Source organism: Tachypleus tridentatus, unplaced genomic scaffold (assembly GCF_004210375.1).
Source record: "Tachypleus tridentatus isolate NWPU-2018 unplaced genomic scaffold, ASM421037v1 Hic_cluster_1, whole genome shotgun sequence".
NCBI lineage: Eukaryota > Metazoa > Arthropoda > Merostomata > Xiphosura > Limulidae > Tachypleus > Tachypleus tridentatus.
This window is the reverse complement of record NW_027467777.1, coordinates 24431736-24449410: the sequence shown is the minus strand read 5'-3', so window position 1 is coordinate 24449410 and position 17675 is coordinate 24431736. Positions and strand designations below refer to the sequence as shown.

Sequence of the window (17675 nt, the reverse complement as noted above, 5' to 3'; positions counted from 1 at the left end):
CAGTGTAGGAACTGATTGACGTCAATAATATCATAACTGCTGCGTATGTACAGTGTAGGAACTGATTGACGTCAATAATATCATAACTGCTGTGTATGTACAGTGTAGGAACTGATTGACGTCAATAATATCACAACTTCTGCGTATGTACAGTGTAGGAACTGATTGACGTCAATAATATCATAACTGCTGTGTATGTACAGTGTAGGAACTGACTGACGTCAATAATATCATAACTGCTGTGTATGTACAGTGTAGGAACTGATTGACGTCAATAATATCACAACTTCTGTGTATGTACAGTGTAGGAACTGATTGACGTCAATAATATCATAACTGCTGTGTATGTACAGTGTAGGAACTGATTGACGTCAATAATATCATAACTGCTGTGTATGTAGAGTGTAGGAACTGATTGACGTCAATAATATCATAACTGCTATGTATGATATTACACTGTGTACAGTGTAGGAACTGAGTCATGTGAGTGGTTTCGTAGTGGTGTCTTTCTTGAGGATACTTGAAACTATTTGAGAGTGAAATTTGAAATCCCTTCTCTTATTAAGTTTGTTTTCCTTTTAATTTACTTCGGATTTTTGACAATAAAAATCTAGAAAATGTTTTTAGTATCTTTTACATTGTAGTTCTAAATCTATTACTTTTTAACATTCATAATGAATTATATATTTTTTACAACCCTAAGTGTATATATTAAATAATTTTCTATTTGAAGTATAAAAACTTGGTAATTATGATGGATATTTTTTATAACTTTTATTCTTTTGTAGATTTTTAATCCATAAAATACGGTTTTACTACGGACAGCTATCACGCCAGTATTTTCTGCTTTTTAATTCGTTTTGCATGAAGGAAGAGAACGTGTGTAACCAAGCACCTGAAACGTTTTTGACATATACCAATAGATATCTCGTGCCGCAGACCTGCTTCCAGTACATTGTAACAGCTGCATCGTTCAGTGTTTTTGACACCTGGATACGAAAACCTCTATCTATCTCTGTACGGTTGTAACTACTTGCTGCGCGTATAGGTAAACTGAAACAAAGACAAGGTTATAGTTTCCCACAGATTCGACATAGAAGAAATCTTATGTTTGTACATTCCTTCCAGAGTAGTAGTTCAACATCATGGACGTCTTTGCACCAATAACACTGTTGAAACTTTGCATGAAAATTCTAAAACAAACGTTGATATTGGTGCTATACATCTTACTAAAGTTAGTGGCTGTTTAATTTCTTGTCATTAGTATTATTATGCAAAGCCATATGAAATATTTTCTTTAAAATTATATTTTTACGAAATATCTTTTCATCGATAATGACACGTAAAACAATTTTGTTGATAAGTGCTGCTACAGTGAGATATCGTTGGTAATTGTTGTATGTTTAAATCTTATTTTTACATTTCTTATCGGTGGCGAATAATATTTCCTATTCTTCCTTTAACATATCTATATTTTCTTCCACGTGAAAACATCACTGCGTCAAAACAAAGCCAGAAGTCACGAGACCTCTACAGTTTTTTTACTGAAATGAGTGAGATCGAATTTACGACTTCCTGAATCGGAGAAATAGAGTAGTAGGCGGAGCATTTCGTTGATGACGTGACAGGAAGGCGTGTATCTAACTTAGTAGCTATTTTACAGCTTGTCCGTTGGTAGTTAGCTAATAAACTTTTACTCTTTGTCGATACAACGTAACTGTACTAGAAAGACGGTTTGTTGAAGTCCGTGAGAAATGTTGCTCACTTCACTTTCTACCTTCAGAATAGCGTTGGTTATCGTATTTGGGACAAACGAACACTCGATCGGCCAAAGTAAGCTACGATAGAGGTCAATCACTCACGATAGCTTTAATGTTTGATCTGTTTCCTAGCAACGTTTTTAAGCACAACCGCGCCTGCCTATGTTCCTCTATAGATTTGCACTTAAGCAAGAGAGAATTCGGAAAGGTTTGATGTGTATTTTATAATTGAAGGATATGAAGAAAGAGTTTTGTAAACCGAGATGAACTTGGAGAAGTGTGAATATAAAATTAGGCCTAGAATGGATGCGAATGTGCTGTTACAGAGTGTTATGGCGTGTGTATTGTATTATGTAGTGAATTTTGTGTTATGTGAGAAGGTAAACGAGTTGCCAGAGCGACGTTTCGCATTTTTTAAAAGTACAGTTCATATCAGTAACACCACAATATCCCCTATCGTTGTATCGCCTATTTCTGTATTTACTCGCAGCGAAAGGAAAGTCAATAACATTATACAAATACCCACATCCCGTGCCGTGAAACAGACAAGTGAAACGACAGCAAAACCCGAACCGTCATCAGTAGAGAATAAAGGTACACCAGTTTTGCAATAATGTTATGTAATATTAGTGTTCATAATACTGATAGATAATAATAGTGTTTATAATACTGTAAACTAACAACAATTGTTCGTCAGACTTATTAGTATCCTGTAATTTTGTTTGAGGTTGTTCATCAGAATCACTCGTTTTTGTTTGGTAAATGTTATAGATTTGTAATAAAGTACTATGTTTTCGTTGGTATTAAGGACACTTATACTTTGTATTAGAAACCGGTTTTATTTTAGTAGCTAATGAAATATAAGTGATTTAGTTTCCACAGTTTCTAAGTTTACGACTTTTGAGGGGAGACAGACTTTACAACAGAAAGAGAATAATAGAATTCTACTATTCAGACTTACGTTGATGTACGGTTTAGTGTAAACAGCTTACTGCGCCTCTTTCTCTTAAATATATATATAATACTGCCATTGCAATATATAGTAGAGTAAATAAGCCATTATAAAACAATGATGAACTTAATATGAAAATAATATTACAATGAAACTAGTTTTTAACATATGTATTTCTTTCGTAATAAAGTCTCCATAGTGGAATTGTGGTATATTTCGTAACGGATCCTAGAACCTTAGTTCAAACGCTTGTAACGTTAACGGCTAAGAAACCAAACGAGTTTAATTAACGAAAAAAGGCTGTTGGTAAACATGCGCAGTATTAAGTTTTTTGATAGCTGCTGGGCATTGTTAAAGGGAAACTGTCCAGAGTTTTTGGAACCTAAATCTAGGACGAGTTTATAATCACATACTGATCACTGGGACATTCTGTTATCTGATAAGAACAAAACATGCGTAATTTGTTAACAAAACTAATCAGAACGAAACAAGATACTTAAAGGATTACGTCGTTTCTTAAATATTAAATTCTTAGGGTAGCCCTACCAACATATAACACGAAACTGGATGTGGAGAATATTTATTTATTGAAAACTAGAAAATATAGGAAGATATTCGTGCAATAGTTTCACGAAATGATCAAAGTAAAATCAACAAATATTGTTAAAAGTATGATGCAACTTTGTAGAATGGACGACAACTGCCTGTATAATAAACTACTTATTATTATAAGTTGAGAAAAAACAAGTTAAGAGTATGATTCTGATATAACACTATTTTCCAACGTAGTAATATATTAGCATGACGTGTTTCCTTATTCTAACAGCGAGTTTGAGTAAACGTTTCAGTTAAGACACTTGGAATTATATCTACCCATTTTTCAATATTGGAACATTTGTAACTGTTAGTCTACCATTGTCAACACTACAACATTTGTAACTGTTAGTCTACCATTGTCAATACTACAACATTTGTAACTGTTAGTATACCATTGTCAATACTACAACATTTGTAACTGTTAGTATACCATTGTCAATACTACAACATTTGTAACTGTTAGTATACCATTGTCAATACTAAAAGATTTGTAACTGTTAGTATACCATTGTCAATACTACAACATTTGTAACTGTTAGTATACCATTGTCAATACTACAACATTTGTAACTGTTAGTATACCATTGTAAATGCTACAACATTTGTAACTGTTAGTATACCATTGTCAATACTACAACATTTGTAACTGTTAGTATACCATTGTCAATACTACAACATTTGTAACTGTTAGTATACCATTGTCAACACTACAACATTTGTAACTGTAAGTATACCATTATCAATACTACAACATTTGTAATTGTTAGAATACCATTGTCAATACTACAACATTTGTAACTGTTAGTATACCATTGTCAATACTACAACATTTGTAACTGTTAGAATACCATTGTCAATACTACAACATTTTTAACTGTTAGTATACCATTGTCAATACTACAACATTTGTAACTGTTAGTATACCACTGTCTATATACATAACCTGGTCGTAATGTATAGGTGAAGTAGTGACCAGGTAATACCGGTGTAGTAACACTAGCGTGACTCTATATACATAACCTGGTCGTAATCTAGAGGTAAAGTAGTGGCTGTATCAAGGTTATAAAGGTGTAGTAACTCTATATACACAATTTTAAATAGGCTAACCTAGTGTGTTTGAAGGTAAAGTTAAACTATTACCATTGATATTATGAGGAAAAAAAACATTTAACGTTTTTCAACTAGTAAAAAAAGGTGTTTACAGTTTGATAGATTCATAAATGATGTTAGTGTCTACGTACATAATATGTAGATACATAAAGTACACTATTTATAAACCCTGTGTTTATCCTCTTCACTCTGACTTGGCTGTGTTTTGTGTATTGTCATTTATATTGTTTTAAATAGAAGAGTCCTACAACTTTGTCAACATGAGCGGAATAACACTTTTATGGAAATACAAACGTAAAACAACGCTTGCTAGCCAACGAAATTCTTTTTCACTGGTCAGAAACAAAACATACTACCATTACCGGTCCATATTTGCAGTTTCGTTATTTTAATAACTTGTGTTATTCCACCTGAAACTGGCGTGGTATCTTTTAGAATTTCACATGTACTATTGGAGTATTTAGGTTTAAAAAGTTCCGGTGCTGTTCTGGCTCATGAAATTAAGCGCGTGTACTAATGCACGAATGCCCTAGTAACCTTGTTGTATTCGAACACCCTCAGAATATGGCATTTGTTGCCATAAATTGTACCAGGACAATTTAATAAAACTTTTGTCACTTACAATGTATATTCTATGTTTTTCTTTTCGCATGTTTGAAACACGCTTCTTGTTTATGTTTTGTTTTTCATAGTTACCTCGAGGTTCTAGCGCAATACGGAAAAAAGTTAGAATTGTAATGTGGGAAATCTAGTTTTTGTTAGGTCCTCCAGAATGTTAACAGTTACCTACAATACATAATGGTGACGCTAGTCTAAGCTTCAAATATACGTTATGTCCTCCAGAATGTTAACAGTTACCTACAATACATAATGGTGACGCTAGTCTAAGCTTCAAACATACGTTAGGTCCTCCATAATATTAACAGTTACCTGCAATACGTGATGGCGAGGCTAGACTGAGCTGTAATTTCACGTTAGGTCCTCCAGAATGTTAACAGTTACCAACAATACATGATGGTGACTCTAGTCTAAGCTTCAAACATACGTTAGGTCCTCCAGAATGTTAACAGTTACCAACAATACCTAATGGTGACGCTAGTCTAAGCTTCAAACATACGTTAGGTCCTCCAGAATGTTAACAGTTACCAACAATACCTAATGGTGACGCTAGTCTAAGCTTCAAACATATGCTAGGTCCTCCAGAATGTTAACAGTTACCTGCAATACGTGATGGCGAGGCTAGACTGAGCTGTAATTTCACGTTAGATCCTCCAGAATGTTAACAGTTACCTGCAATACGTAATGGCGAGGCCAGACTGAGCTGTAATTTCCTTTATTTATACAATGAACTCCACTTGAACGAATACAGCCTTTCTTTTAAATTAAATTTTCCGCGCTATTTAATTAAGAAATATAGATATAGGTTAGAAAAAAAGAACAATGAGAATTTATGGTGAGAAGATCCACTTGTCTCTGAATCTTTCACATATGTTAACACATTCGTGGTAACGTGAAGATAAAAAATAAAACGATTTTTTTACATAATAAAAGATTCAGTTTCTATTTAATATTCTCCGTGGGTATTTATTATAAGAACGATCATATTTGGTGAACAAATTAAACATATAGTTTTCTTTACGAGGATTTCCCATAAGGACCAATAGTATACGACAGTGTTATTACCTTCCTTCTGGTGGTAACGTTGGTTCATCCAGGTGGGCTTGGAATCGATATTTATAGTTTGATTATCCCTGTGTAAATTATTCAACTCTCATAAGCCTTAGGGAAAGTTTTGACCAATAGATTGTTATAATATTATCAATGTAACAGAAATGAGATAGATACCTTTAAATAAATGGTCTTGACAAAATAGAGGAAGAAAATCCTCAAGACAAGAAACATCGTATCATGTTTTTATATACCTTAATTACATGGTTTACCACTTGACGTATCCACAATATTTCTGTATTATGACAACTACATGGTTTATTACTTGACGTACTCACAATATTTATGTATTATGACAACTGCATGGTTTATTACTTGACGTACTCACAATATTTATGTATTATGACAACTACATGGTTTATTACTTGACGTACTCACAATATTTATGTATTATGACAACTACATGGTTTATCACTTGACGTACTCACAATATTTATGTATTATGACAACTACATGGTTTATCACTTGACGTACTCACAATATTTCTGTATTATGACAACTACATGGTTTATCACTTGACGTACTCACAATATTTCTGTATTATGACAACTACATGGTTTATCACTTGACGTACTCACAATATTTCTGTATTATGACAACTACCTGGTTTATCAATCGATATATCCAATGTTTCTTAATAAATATATAGTTTAAAACTAGATATATGAAATTTTTTTTAATATAACAATTACATGGTTTGGAAGTAGATATAGACAATGTTTTAATATAATAACTAAATAGATGTATCCCAACATTTCTTTATTATAAAAAGGACAGTTGTTAACCAATTTATGCAGTCTATCTGTAATATAATAACTATTTAGATCAACCCATACTATATCAAAATTTCTTTGGTACTAAAATACCTACGGTAGCTAACATTCAGTAAGCTTTTGATTTTTCTTTAGAAATTATTTTGATATCCTTTGCTCTGCTCATTATCAACTGGAGGTCAATACGGAGGCTAGTATCCATTACATCAACGCATGTTATATTTACCTAGTTTGTTGTAACGCTGTTTGGATTGTAAGAATTAGTGAATTTAACACCTTGGTATTTAAATAACTTTAGTCGCATATAAAAGGAAAAGTTAAAAACAGCTTGTTAACTATAAAACTAATTATTTGGTTGCATAATATTTCATATACAAACTGGACAATCAACAAATATAAAACTAATTATTTGGTTACATAATATTTCAGCTACAAACTGTACAATCAACAAATATGAAATTATATACTTATATACTTCAGCTAGAAACTGGACAATCAACAACTATGAAATTATATACTTATATTTATACGATAATGTTATTATTAATACTGATAATATCAACAGCTTATTATATATTTACATTTATACAACAATGTTACTGATGGTATTAACAATTGATTATATATTTACATTTATAGAACAATGTTACTGATGGTATTAACAATTGATTATATATTTACATTTATACAACAATGTTACTGATGGTATTAACAATTGATTATATATTTACATTTATACAACAATGTTACTGATGGTATTAACAATTGATTATATATTTACATTTATACAACAATGTTACTGATGGTATTAACAATTGATTATATATTTACATTTATACAACAATGTTACTGATGGTATTAACAATTGATTATATATTTACATTTATACAACAATGTTACTGATGGTATTAACAATTGATTATATATTTACATTTATACAGCGATGGTACTATTAATAATAATAATATCAACAACGGTTTGTATATTTACATTTCAACAATAATATTACATTTAATAATGATCATATAAAACAATGGACTATATTCTTAGATTTTTGTTTAATTTTATTTTTCTTCAACTTGTAGAAAATGACAGTTATTTTGACGTTTGAAGGTTCCCAGCTTTAGAAGATTATAAAATAATGCTTAAATGCAGGGCTTTCATTGTGCTAAGTTTTCAATATACCATTATTTTTATCACTTCTAGCAATGTTTGAGGGATTTTCAAAACTAGAAATCCGTCCTCAATACCAGTGGGTTACCTCTGGAAATTCAGTGCTCTTCAACTGTTCAGCTGTAGCCAGCGTCCAGGATGTCCGTGTTAACTTCACCTGGTCCTTTAACAACAAGTTAGTTCTTCCTTATGAAGATGATAACTTAGAAGAGAAGACAAGTCTCTTTATATTATCTTTGTTTCCAAACAAGCTAAGATATGTAAGTGTTCTCACGATTAAAAGAGCATCGAAACTCTACGAAGGAGAATACCAATGTGAGGCGACGTCTGGTGAAAAAAGATATAAAAAGTGGGCTGAGCTGTATATTAACGGTAAGCTGAATAACTCTTCGAATTTAGCTTGAATTACACTGTTGAAAGTATGGTTAGTATTGACAACTAAAACACGAAAACACACCAAAGTTTAAGTGCTTCAAGAAGTATAACATAGTTTTAAAATAAAACTATATTTCAATGTCATAATTCTAGCACAGACAAGCCGGTGTAATACCAACCAACCGCTGCACAAGTTACCTATAACATTTCCTCGAATGTCATGGGTGCATGCTGGTAACATATGAGTTGGAGAAAGCTTCAATCAAACATAACTAAAATATTTAAATGTATATACTGACGTCATGTATAAATATTCTTAACAGTTTACTGGAACAGGCTGTACATTAAACCTAAACATAATATTTAAATATATATACTGACGTCATGTGAGAATATTCTTAATAGTTTGCAGAAATAAGATGAACATCAAACATAATCAAAATATTTAAATGTATATTCTTACTTCATGTATAAATATTTTTAACAGTTTGTTGGGATAAGCAGAACATCAAACAAACATAATACTTAAATGTATATACTGACGTCATGTATGAACATTCTTAACAGATTTCAGTAATAGGCTGTCCAACAAATGTAACCAAAAAATTTAAATGTTTATACTGACGTCATGTATAAATATTGTTAACAGTTTACAGGAATATGCTGTAAACCAAACCTTAACATAATATTTAAATGTCTTTACCAACGTTATGTTTAAATATTCTCGACAGTTTGCTGAAATAATCTGAATATCAAACATAACCAAAATATTTAATTGCCTATTGTTACGTCATATATAAATATTTTTAACACTTTCCTGGAATAAACTGAACATCAAACACAAACATAAGATTTAAATGTCAATACTTACATCATTTATAAATATTCTTAACAGTTCGCTGGAATAGGCTGTACATTAAACATAACCAAAATATTTGAATGTCTATACTGACGTCATGTAGAAATATTCTTAAGAGTTTGCTGGAGTAAGCTGAACATCAAACATAATCAAAATATTAAAATGTCTATTCTTACGTCATGAATAAATATTTTTCACAGTTTGCTGGAATAAGCTGAACGTGAGACAGAAACATAATGTTGAGATGTCTGTTCCGACGTCATGCATAAATATTTTTAACAGTTTGCTGGAATAGGCTGAACGTGAAACAGAAACATAATGTTGAGATGTCTGTTCCGACGTCATGTATGAATATTCTTAACCGTTCGCTGGAATAGGCTGTACATCACACCTAAACATAATATTTAAATGCCTATACTAACGTCATGTATGAATATTCTTAACAGTTTGCTGGAATAGGATGTACACCAAGTATAACCAAAATATTTAAATGTCTATATTAATGACATGCATAAATATTCTTAATAGTTCTGAAATAAGCTGTACATGAAACATGAATATAATATTTAAATGTATATACTGACGTCATGTATGAATATTTTTAACAGTTTGCCGAAATAGGCTGTACACTAAATATAACCAAAATATTTAAATGCCTATATTAATGACATGCATAAATATATTTAATAGTTCTGAAATAAGCTGTACATGAAACACGAATATAATATTTAAATATCTATACTGACGTCATGTATGAATATTCTTAACAATTTGCTGGAATATGCTGTACATGAAACGTAAATATAATATTTAAATGTCTATACTGATGTCATGAATTAATATTTTTAAAAGTTTGCTGAAATACGCTCTACATCAACATAGACCTAATATTTAAATGTCTATACTGACGTCATGTGAGGCCTGGCATGGCCAAGCGCGTAAGGCGAGCGACTCGTAATCCTAGGGTCGCGAGTTCGCGCCCGCGTCGCGCTAAACATGCTCGCCCTCCCAGCCGTGGGGGCGTATATGTGACGGTCAATCCCACTATTCGTTGGTAAAAGAGTAGCCCAAGAGTTGGCGGTGGGTGGTGATGACTAGCTGCCTTCCCTCTAGTCTTACACTGCTAAATTAGGGACGGCTAGCACAGATAGCCCTCAAGTAGCTTTGTGCGAAATTCCAAAACAAACAAACAATTCTGACGTCATGGATGAATAATCTTTTCAGTTTGCTGGAAGAGACTGTACAAGGAACATAAATATCGTATTTAAATGTCTATACTGACGTCATTTATAAGTATTTTTAACAGTGCTGGTATAGTGTGTACACCAAATATAACCAAAATATTTAAATGTCTCTACTGACGCCATTTATAAATATTCTTAAGAATTTGCTGGAGTAAGCTGAACATCAAACATAACTAAAATATTTAAAAGTATATACTTATGTGATGTATGAATATTCGTAACAGTTTGCTGGAATAAGGTGAACATTAAACGTAAACATAATATTTAAATGTCTATACTTACGTGATGTATGAATATTCGTAACAGTTTGCTGGAATAAGGTGAACATTAAACGTAAACATAATATTTAAATGTCTATACTTACGTGATGTATGAATATTCGTAACAGTTTGCTGGAATAAGGTGAACATCAAACGTAAACATAATATTTAAATTCTATACTTACGTGATGTATGAATATTCGTAACAATTTGTTGGAATAGGTTGTACGTCAAACACAAACATAATATTTAAATATCTATGGTGACGTTAAGTATTAATATTTTTAACAGTTTGCTGAAATAATCTGAATATCAAACATAACCAAAATATTTAAATACCTATTCTTACGTCATATGTAAAATATTTTTAACAGTTTGCTGGAATAAGCTGAACATCAAATACAAACATAATGTTTAAATGTCTGTACTGACGTCATGTATGAATATTCTTAACAGTTTGCTGGAATAGGCTGTATATGAAACATAAACACAATATTTAAATATCTATACTGACGTTATGTATGAACATTTTTAACAGTTTGCTGGAATAAGCTGAACATCAAACATATACACAATATTAAAATGTCTATACTGACGTCATGTATGAATATTCCTAAAACTTTGGTGGAATACTCTGTACATGAAAGATAAACATGATATTTATATGTACTTATAGATTATATATATATATATATATATATATATACGTACTATTAACATTTTGATCTATTTTATTCACTTTTTGCCTTGTTACAAATCGTTCACAAGTTCATGTGTCAATGTATATTGTAACTAAATTCCGTATGTTTAAACGTCTGATATTTGTTTTACATATTTTCAAACATTTATGTTTAATGATCTACGTAAGTAGATTGCAGTTATTGAGTGGTGCCAAATATTGTAATAATTATTTTATTTATAAGGTTATAGATTGTTCATAATTTGGTGAAACCTTTTCAGGACGGAAACAATCAGCGATAGGGGAACGATGCGTGAGAGATACAGATTGTGCGACTTCTAAACTAACATGTGCTAGAGGGCGTTGCCAGTGTAACGCTCGGTATCCTGTTTTGGTGAAAGTATATTCTGAGTTGAAGTGTCTTGAAGGTAGGATTTCTTCTAGAATGTTTACGAAGGTACAAACCTGATTACTGTTTGTAAAAATATAACCGTTATTATTGTTTATAAAGCTACAACCCTTATTAGGTTTATAAAGCCACAATTCGTATTGGTGTTTGTAAAGGAACAAACCTGATAAGTGTTTGTAAAGGAACAAACCTGATAAGTGTTCGTAAAGGTACAACCCTGATAAGTGTTCGTAAAGGTACAACCCTGATAAGTGTTTATAAAGTTACAATTCTGATCAGTGTTTATAAAGGTACAACCCTGAACAGTGATTATAAATGTACAACCTGAACAGTGTTTATAAAGGTATAACACTGGTTAGAGTTTATGAAACTACAACACTAGTAAGTGGTCATAAAGGTACAATTCTGATCAGTTTTATAAAGGTACAATTCTGAACAGTGTTTATAAAGGTATAACACTGGTTAGAGTTTATAAAGGTACAACCCTGATTAGTGTTTATAAAGCCACAATTTGTATTGGTGTTCGTAAAGGAAAAATCTGATAAGTGTTTATAAAGGTACAACCCTGATAAGTGTTTATAAATGTACAACCCTGAACAGTGCTTAGAAAGGTACCATTCTGATCAGTGTTTATAAAGGTACAAACCTGATTAGTAGTTATAAAGGTACAACCCTTATTTTTTTTTTAATGTACAACCCTGAACAGTGATTATAAATGTACAACCTGAACAATGTTTATAAAGGTACAACACTGGTTAGAGTTTATAAAGCTACAACACTGGTAAGTGGTTATAAAGGTACAAACCTGATTAGTAGTTATAAAGGTACAAACCTGATCAGTGTTTGTAAAGGTACAATTCTGATCAGTGTTTATAAAGGTACATTTCTGACCAGTGTTTATAAAGGTACAATTCTGAACATTGTTTATAAAGGTACAAACCTGATTAGTAGTTATAAAGGTACAACCCTGAACAGTGATTATAAATGTACCACCTGAACAGTGTTTATAAAGGTATAACACTGGTTAGAGTTTATAAAGCTACAACACTGGTAAGTGGTTATAAAGGTAAAACCCTTATCAGTGTTTACAAAGGTACAATTCTGATCAGTGTTTGTAAAGGTACAATTCTGATCAGTGTTTGTAAAGGTACAATTCTGATCAGTGTTTATAAAGGTACAATTCTGATCAGTGTTTATAAAGGTACAATTCTGATCAGTGTTTATAAAGGTACAATTCTGATCAGTGTTTATAAAGGTACAATTCTGATCAGTGTTTATAAAGGTACAACACTGGTAAGTAGTTATAAAGGTACAACACTGGTAAGTGGTTATAAGGACACAACCATGATTTATATTCAATATTTTGATCGATTTAAAACAAAAAAAATTCTGGAAGGTGGTATTAGCGCTAGCGGATAAATATTTTCAACGTTAGGAAATGAATTCGTTTAATTTTTAAAATATTAATCTAGTTTTAAATGATAATTGTTAAGATCTTAAAAATATTATTATATTATATTATTACCATTATATTCTGTTGAAAGGTTGGTGTTAATGACTAAAATAAACAGTAATTTCCAGATAAAGACTACGGAGAGAAATGTGTGAACAATCTACAGTGCAGTTACACCTCTCCAACCACTGAATGTAGAGACAGCAGATGTCGCTGCAAACCTAACTACGATCTTGTTGAAGATGATTACAGAATTCATAACTGTTACAGAAGAGGTAAGTGTGATGTTGTCTGTTATACCAGCGATAGAAAAGGTAGGTGGGATGTCTTCTCTTACACTAATTATAGAAGATGTAAGTGGGATGTTATCTGTTATACTGACAATATAAGAGGTAGCTGGGATGTCGTCTCTTATACTGATTATAGAAGAGGTGTGACCAGTGTTTTATATTGGGTTTTCTTGCAGGTTGGTTTAAGTCCTACATCTGAATAATTTCCAGTTAATCCTTATATCCCAAAACTAATAAGGTGAAGCTAGCCGTATTGACAAACACTGGAAACTAATATAAAATTACGTAACGTGTAAATGCTCAAGCTACTAAGAAAAGAGTTAATTCTGTGATTTATGAAGGTAGTAAATTGAATCTAAGTATAAGATAACATTGAAGGAATATAAGTTACTCAAAACGAAGAAAGAAAGTAACCCAGGAATCCTGAATAAATGTTCAAACTATATGGAGTACACGCCCCTGACGGAAGTTATGTAAATTAATAATTTATGGAAGATTATCTTAGAACATAAAAGTTGCTTCACTTATATGTATAAGAACGAACCCAGAAACGCCCATAAAAACTGCAAAACACAGTGTAAGAAATGTATGTACTTCCGTATTGGTCTCTTAAACCTTTATCAGTTTTCATAAAAACATGTCATAGCAATACCACTCTGTAAAACAACATGTCATAGCAATACCACTCTGTAAAAACAACATGTCATAGCAATACCACTCTGTAAAAACAACATGTCATAGCAATACCACTCTGTAAAAACATGTCATAGCAATACCACTCTGTAAAAACATGTCATAGCAATACCACTCTGTAAAAACATGTCATAGCAATACCACTCTGTAAAAACATGTCATAGCAATACCACTCTGTAAAAACAACATGTCATAGCAATACCACTCTGTAAAATCAACATGTCATAGCAATACCACTCTGTAAAATCAACATGTCATAGCAATACCACTCTGTAAAAACAACATGTCATAGCAATACCACTCTGTAAAAACAACATGTCATAGCAATACCACTCTGTTAAAACAACATGTCATAGCAATACCACTCTGTTAAAACAACATGTCATAGCAATACCACTCTGTAAAACAACATGTCATAGCAATACCACTCTGTAAAAACAACATGTCATAGCAATACCACTCTGTAAAAACAACATGTCATAGCAATACCACTCTGTAAAAACAACATGTCATAGCAATACCACTCTGTAAAAAACAACATGTCATAGCAATACCACTCTGTAAAAACATGTCATAGCAATACCACTGTCATAGCAAAACACATGTCATGTCATAGCAATACCACTCTGTAAAAACAACATGTCATAGCAATACCACTCTGTAAAAACATGTCATAGCAATACCACTCTGTAAAACAACATGTAGCATACCACTCTGTAAAAACAACATGTCATAGCAATACCACTCTGTAAAAACAACATGTCATAGCAATACCACTCTGTAAAAACATGTCATAGAAATACCACTCTGTAAAAACAACATGTCATAGCAATACCATTCTGTAAAAACAATGACTATGAGATTATTAAAAACACATTCAGGATATTTTCAAAACTTTATCCCAGTATTAGTTTTGTTTTTGTTACAAAAAACTTGCTTGACTTATGTCTTTTGTATGTGTTCTCAGTTTCATGCTGTGAAAACCAAAAGTAATGTCCTATCACTGCAGGATTCCATCATGCTTGTAGGAATATCTTTGTGGAAGAACTCACCATTTTCATTGTTCATTTGGAAAGAAGTTTAAATGGGAATGTAAGAAGCGCATCATTCGTGACATCTTAGGCTCATTTTCATGTAGTTCTCATCAACTTAGAAAATCACAGACATGAAAACTAAGAAATATTTAACAAACAGTTTGAATGATTTCCAAGTAACAAGTTCTTTCTGATTGAGTAATGCCTTAAATTCGTCATCCAACAGAACTTCCTGAATATGTGACCCAAAAATGACATTTACTTGTGTTTGCCAGACAGATACCTGAAACCATCAGTCTTTGTTTATTCACTTTGTAAATTTTTCATGAGTCTCAGTTTAGTATGATAGAAACACGTTCTGAGGATTCACTAAAGGTTGGTACTTGGTTTTTTGATAGAAACACGTTCTGAGGATTCACTTAAGGTTGGTACTTGGTTTTTTGATAGAAACACGTTCTGAGGATTCACTAAAGGTTGGTACTTGGTTTTGATAGAAACACGTTCTGAGGATTCACTAAAGGTTGGTACTTGGTTTTGATAGAAACACGTTCTGAGGATTCACTAAAGGTTGGTACTTGGTTTTGATAGAAACACGTTCTGAGGATTCACTAAAGGTTGGTACTTGGTTTCTTGATAGAAACACGTTCTGAGGATTCACTAAAGGTTGGTACTTGGTTTCTTGATAGAAACACGTTCTGAGGATTCACTAAAGGTTGGTACTTGGTTTTGATAGAAACACGTTCTGAGGATTCACTAAAGGTTGGTACTTGGTTTTTTGATAGAAACACGTTCTGAGGATTCACTAAAGGTTGGTACTTGGTTTCTTGATAGAAACACGTTCTGAGGATTCACTAAAGGTTGGTACTTGGTTTCTTGATAGAAACACGTTCTGAGGATTCACTAAAGGTTGGTACTTGGTTTCTTGATAGAAACACGTTCTGAGGATTCACTAAAGGTTGGTACTTGGTGTTTTGATAGAAACACGTTCTGAGGATTCACTAAAGGTTGGTACTTGGTTTTTTGATAGAAACACGTTCTGAGGATTCACTAAAGGTTGGTACTTGTTTTTTGATAGAAACACGTTCTGAGGATTCACTAAAGGTTGGTACTTGGTTTTTTGATAGAAACACGTTCTGAAGATTCACTAAAGGTTGGTACTTGGTATTTTGTTCCTAGTAAACTGAAACTTTTGTTTCTGAAGCTAATTCGTTCCATTGTTGTAAACAAGAGCCATGTTTCCCAAGTTGCTTTGATAGACAAATGAACTCACTCAGCTCTTCTTGTGTGGTTAGATGAGGCAGTTTATGTTGAAGTAATTATACTAGATGAAGAGGATAAAGATAGCTCGTTGTCTTCTTCACAGAATAACTCTTCTGTTTTCGAATTCGCTGGTGAATTTAGCATTGGAAGACCATTTCCATGGGTTCCTAGCATATGTAATATCTGGTGAATTTAGCATTGGAAGACCATTTCCATGGGTTCCTAACATATGTAATATCTGGATATTTTACGTGATATTTAGTTGATTTTTCTGAATCTATATAAACATTAATCATGCCAAAATAACAATCAGTTAGATGATCTCTGGGTTCATGTATCATGGAAACTACAAATATCATATTACTCTCTTCGTATTCAGCCACTGTATCAAGCCAGATGTTCAAACTTTACGACACATTTTATGGAGTCCGATGTTTTTCTTAGTCACCAAGTGTCTACCCAAAATACTTGTAGCAACGTAACTTTACTATGCGTGTAATATTTTTTCTGCATGAAACTCTAATATATTTTCCAGAAATGTAGCAGAAACTGTTTGGGTGCTTTTTGCATTTTACTTACTTAAACTGGAGGGAGGCAGAATATCAAATTTTTCTCTAAAAGAAGGATATTAAAAATTTTATGCTTGCAAAAAATATAGTATAAAAGATTTCAAAAACAAAATTTGGCAGAATTTCATTGTATTGAGGGTATCATGCGAGGAAAATTGGACTTTGTTGTGTGTATGTGTGTGTTTTCCTTATAGCAAAGCCACATTGAGCTATCTTCTGAGTCCACCGAGGGGAATCGAACCTCTTCTTTTAGCATTGTAAATCCACATACTTATCGCTATATCAGCGGAGGACGACTTTGTTTTGACTCTACACAGAGTGAGTCAAAGTGACCAACTGAGTAAGTAAGGAGCAACTGAGAGTGAAAGGTTTGTCTTCGCCCCATTTAAGTTTAGTGGAGTAACTTTTACGAACTTCTAGCAAACCCAGTGCGTGAGGATTTTTAAATTTCAGAAAG

The 17675-nt window shown here is 32.3% G+C and overlaps 1 protein-coding gene across 1 annotated transcript in view; it reads left to right on the top strand.

The window, feature by feature from the left end:
* Nucleotides 1-1889: 1889 nt before the first annotated feature.
* LOC143242061 (uncharacterized) overlaps nucleotides 1890-17675 on the top strand; it is a 34191-nt gene continuing 18405 nt past the window's right edge. The window contains exons 1-4 of the mRNA XM_076485417.1: nucleotides 1890-2354; nucleotides 8127-8465; nucleotides 11792-11938; nucleotides 13501-13647. Of these exons, the coding sequence (XP_076341532.1) occupies nucleotides 2024-2354; nucleotides 8127-8465; nucleotides 11792-11938; nucleotides 13501-13647 (964 nt within the window). The 5' untranslated portion in view covers nucleotides 1890-2023. The remainder of the gene's footprint in view (nucleotides 2355-8126; nucleotides 8466-11791; nucleotides 11939-13500; nucleotides 13648-17675) is intronic.